The sequence below is a fragment of the Aptenodytes forsteri genome, unplaced genomic scaffold (genome assembly GCF_000699145.1).
Source record: "Aptenodytes forsteri isolate BGI_AS27 unplaced genomic scaffold, ASM69914v1 Scaffold16, whole genome shotgun sequence".
NCBI lineage: Eukaryota > Metazoa > Chordata > Aves > Sphenisciformes > Spheniscidae > Aptenodytes > Aptenodytes forsteri.
In genome coordinates, this window is record NW_008794753.1 from 593,923 (window position 1) to 598,258 (window position 4,336).

General features: G+C 60.4%; 2 protein-coding genes and 1 long non-coding RNA gene across 3 annotated transcripts in view; 1 reads left to right on the forward strand and 2 right to left on the reverse strand.

Moving 5' to 3' along the window:
- The window catches only part of TAS1R1 (taste 1 receptor member 1), a 2,334-nt gene extending 1,836 nt beyond the window's left edge, over nucleotides 1–498 (reverse strand). Inside the window, exon 1 of the mRNA XM_019470708.1 lies at nucleotides 31–498. Coding sequence (XP_019326253.1) covers nucleotides 31–496 — 466 coding nt within the window. The 5' untranslated portion in view covers nucleotides 497–498. The remainder of the gene's footprint in view (nucleotides 1–30) is intronic.
- A 718-nt stretch (nucleotides 499–1,216) lies between these two features.
- LOC103894686 lies at nucleotides 1,217–2,007 on the forward strand. Its single transcript, XR_657328.1, has 2 exons — nucleotides 1,217–1,283; nucleotides 1,848–2,007. It is a non-coding gene; the product is annotated as an uncharacterized LOC103894686 (long non-coding RNA).
- A 22-nt stretch (nucleotides 2,008–2,029) lies between these two features.
- LOC103894754 (taste receptor type 1 member 1) lies at nucleotides 2,030–4,269 on the reverse strand (the record flags this gene model as incomplete). Its single annotated transcript, XM_019470709.1, is given in 6 exon segments — nucleotides 2,030–2,224; nucleotides 2,631–2,882; nucleotides 2,917–3,405; nucleotides 3,729–3,884; nucleotides 3,887–4,052; nucleotides 4,139–4,269. Coding segments are annotated over 6 exon segments (1,389 nt in total), but the record flags the coding sequence as incomplete, so codon positions are not given.
- Between the last annotated feature and the right edge of the window lie 67 nt (nucleotides 4,270–4,336).

Consider the following 4,336-nt stretch of genomic DNA (forward strand, 5'->3'; position numbering starts at 1 on the left):
GGGGGGCGGTCCCCGGCCCCGCCGCCAGGCCTCGTAGAGGGCCGGCCAGCATGCGTCCGGCTTGAAGATGCAGATGATCTGGAAGGAGCGTGTCGCCATGCATGAGAGGAAGACGGTGAAGCCGATGGCAGAGAGGGAGCTGCAGCAGGCATGTGTGCCGGGTGGACTCCCCAGAGTAGCAGAAGAGGCTGCTGCAGGCGCAGGCCAGAGAGGCCAGCATGAGGAAGCACATCTTCCTGCCCACAGACTTGACCACCGGTGTGGAGGTGTTCAGGGCGAAGAGTATGGCCAGCCCTGCCATGAGCAGCATCAGGAGGACAGTGGGGATCAGCAGAGCCCAGGAGATGGGCTCAGACCAGGACAGAAACTCAACGGTGCAGTTGAAGCAAGCTTCGCTCCTTGCTGGGGCCCACTCATCTACCCTGCAGGACTGGCAGCCGTAGAGGTCTGCGGAGGACACGAGCCCAGGCGGTGACAGAGGCACCTCGAACACCATGGACCCCGGTAAGAGATCTGCCGCAGTGGAGCACCCTGCCCTCGCAGCCCCCCGGGCTCTCTGAGAGAGCTGCCCACTCCTCGCATCCTGCTCCTTCCCCTTGGGCGCTTCCAAGCCTTGAGGAGCAGAGGGGGCTCTTTTCCCAAAAGTCCCCCCAGTGGGCTTTCCAAAAGTCCATTGCTTGGGTTGAGAGGCATGAGGCCCACAGGAGCTCTGCCGGGTGAGCCGAGGCTCAGGGGTGTGTGGCTGTGGGTGGGAAGGGGCTTGTGCATCCAGCAACAATCCACGAAGGCCAGGATGGGCCTGCAGCAGCCCCCCTTCCGCAGGCTGGGGTATGGGACAGTAATGCTGACTGGCCGTGTTTGGGGGCTCCCTGCTCCCGCTGTTACCCAGAGCTGTCCGTTTCTGCCCCCCTCAGCCCAAGTGCAGGCCGAGGCTGCCAAGTGACCAGCTGCCAGCAAGGGGTTTGTCATTGTGGCTCATGACTGAGAGAGGAGATTCCTGCCACCTGTGCCAGGCAAGGGACATTTCCATATGCCAGCTGCTGGTGACCGCGTGGTGCAGAAGCCCCGAGTGCCATCTGGGGCACAAAGGCAAGCACTGGGTTGAATTTCCCTCTTGGAGGATGCAGTGCAGGAAATGGCGGTTGGGCTGGATGTCCCTTGTCCCCTGCCCGTGGGAGAAGGGGCTCTGCTGGCACCATCTCCGCTGTCTATTTGACTGCGTGGGCCCACCTGTGGGCAGCGCTCCCTGGAAAGCGCAGGGCGTGGGCTTTGCATACCCACGGGTAAGCAAACGGGAGTCAGACCAACCATGTTCAGGCCAGCTCAGAGGTTTTTACTGACCACAGGGAGGAAGAGAGAGTGGGAGGGAAGAGGCTGGGGAATGGCGAGACGGAAGCAAGGAGCTGACGGGAGGAGGAGGCAGGGTGCGAGCAGGGGAGCCAAGCGGGAAGGAAGGGGAGAGAGCAGCCCCCCTGGGGCATACTGACCTGATTTGTTCAGGAAGGTTCCTGACGGACAGGCCACGCAGCTGAAGCAGGCAGGGTGGTGGCTCCACTGCAGTCGCTTCTCCCCTGGTTGGCAGGCCTTGGAGCACACTGAGGTGGGAGCCTGTCGGGAGCATGGTGAGGGTCAGGCAGGCAAGCGGGGCGGGCAGCAGGACACCTCGCTGAGCGCCAGGCCCAGGCCTGGCAGTGTTTGGGCAGCTTGCTGCTGACTTTCAGGACAGACCCTGGGCAGGAGACGAGAGCTCGCCACGTTGTGGTTCTTACAGAGGTGGTGGGAAAATGAGACTGTTAAAAGGTAAAAGTAGGAGACTCTTCAGTGCACATGCCCTGCTTGTTTTTTAGAAGGATGAAAGCGGATACTCAGAACGTGGATCACCCCCCCCATACCACCTCCGTCTGCCCTCATTTTTGTCCTGCTATGGGGAAATAACCCAGAACTGACAGTGCTGGGGATGTAGCTGGCTCGGCAGTAAGCAATAAATAAGATCTGGATGCAGAACAGTACCTGGCCGTCTTTTGTGTGCCACAGGATTTTTGCCCTGGTCAACGCTCAGCCTGTCGGGGTTCACACTGAAAGTTCCTATCACATCGAAAGCCCAGCTCGGGCCGTTCCAGTTCCATATGACGATGGCATAGCCTTTACGAATGTTCCCATTGGCATCAAAAGAGATTCAGCTCTCGTACAGGGTGAAGTTCACCTGCTTGATTTTTTGTAGGAGCTGTAAAACAGAAGAGTAAGAGAAGAGCCCTTCCCAATGACGAGACTCCCTCTGAGGAGTGCCTTGTCTCGGCAGGGAGATGTGCTAGAGGGCCCCTTCTCTGCTCTGGCTCCTTTTTCCGACCCCCCAACAGCTAGCATATGCCCAGCTGCAGAAAGTCCCTTCCAGGTTTCTGCAAGGGGCTGGTGGTAGAGGAACAGAAATGATCTAGGGCAGGGGTCTGGGTCTACATCCAGGCTGCTTTGACTGTTATGGGTGGCTGAAGCCCGTGAGGCTCTTCAGCTGGGACACAAGCCTTTCAGAGGGACAGAAACCCCCTGGGCACAAGGGGAAAATCCCTCCCTGTGAGGAAGGATCCTCATGGATCCTCTTCGACAAGGAAGATCCTTCCTCGTGTTGCTCTTACCTGCCAGGGATAGGCTGTGCCTTTGCTGCACACCCCCAAGGCGCAACCCAGCAGGTCGTGGAGGCCATGGGCTGCGGCATACACAGCTGAGTACACGTTGAAGGAGGCTTGAGCATCATATGTGTCGGGGGCAGCAGCGAGCGAGTGGCAGCCGGGGCAGCGCTGGGTGCAGTCCAGCTGGGTGCTCCCTCTGATTCCCCCGCCTGCCCCTGTGCTGCCGGCACATTCAGCCACAGTGCTTTCCTCTGCCATCTTCCAAGATTCAAAGCGTTCCAGCATCGTGGACTGTCTTCTCAACCGACATCCCAATCACTGAGCCGATACTCTGGATGCCAGGCACCTGCCAGATTGTTTGGGCTAACAACCGGTCTTCGGAGCCCACCCACACCATGCCCGTGACGTTCCTCTGGACCACCACTTCAAAGAAAGGGCAGGCACTTCGTCTGTTGGAGAAGATGATGGTGACATTGACCCTGACGTCTGTGAGGATTCTGACCAGGTTGTGGAGCTCCGGGCTGCTGGCGTCCTTGTTGATGGGGATGATGCCTCGGTAGGGAACGCACACATCGCTTGCAGTCAGCAGCTTGTAGAGGGCATCTAAGCTGTCCCTGCCATAGGCATTGTCACTGCCCAGCAGAGCCACCCAAGTCCACCCAAACTGCTGCAGGAGCAGGAAGATAGCCTTCACTTGGTGCCTGTCACTGGGAACGGTGCGCAGGAACGAGGGGTAGAACTGCTTCAGGCTCAGCATCTCCAAGGAGGCTTCGTAGCTAATCTGCAAAGGGAGCCAGGAGAAAGGGGGTTGTGCTCCCCCAGGCAGTGGCACCCTAAGAGCTAGCAGCACAGGCAGCCCATCTCCTGAAGAGGCTTAGGGCTGAGCAGGCAGCGGACCCGGAGCCGAATGCACTGCTGTGAGAGAAACCTTTGAAGGACAGTGAGCCAGCTGCAATTCCTGCCTGCCAGCTGACAGTACCTGGGAGGAGACCCGGGCCAATGGAGGGACTGTGTTTCCAGCTCGCCCTGGCTCCTCAGCTCCAAGCCCGTCCTCCCTCAAACCATTACTCCTCGGGAGCCCTTTTCTTCATCTGCCGGGGGAGCTGCGCTTATCTCCGGTATGAGGAAGATGCCAAGGATGGCTGCTGTGGTGAGGGCCAGCTGGGTGCTGTCAGGCCCGATGGCTGCCACCACCTCAGGCTTGTAGTGGTGGAAGGTGGGGAGCACCTCGACCTCCTGCCTGCCCTTCCGGGCGAGGGCGCAGCATGGCGTGGCATGGCGTGGAGGCTGGCGGGCTCCAAGCAGGTGTCGTGGATGTCGTAGCCCAAGGTGACCTTGGGGAGGAGGGCGCTGGAGTGGTTTATCTCCTCCACGGCAAAGCGCATGGCCTGGGACAGGCTGTAGCTGTGGCTCTTGAAGGTGGCAGCACTGTATGAACACAAAAGTGGTTTTCAGGAAGGAAAAAACGCATTTTTTGGGGTAAAACAGGGCGACGCGGGGCGAGGGGGACTCACTCGTCGCAGCCGTCCACCGGCGGCGCCGGGGCGTGCATCTGGACGAGACCGGCCAAGCGGTAGTCGCCGCGGCTCGTGAAGGAGGCAGCGGCGGCGGCCGCGCAGAGGCAGAGCAGGGTAGGCAGCGGCATGGCGGGGCGGTGCTGGGCGGCGGGCGGCGCCTCTTAACGGGGCGGGCGGCGCTCGGCCGAGGGGCGG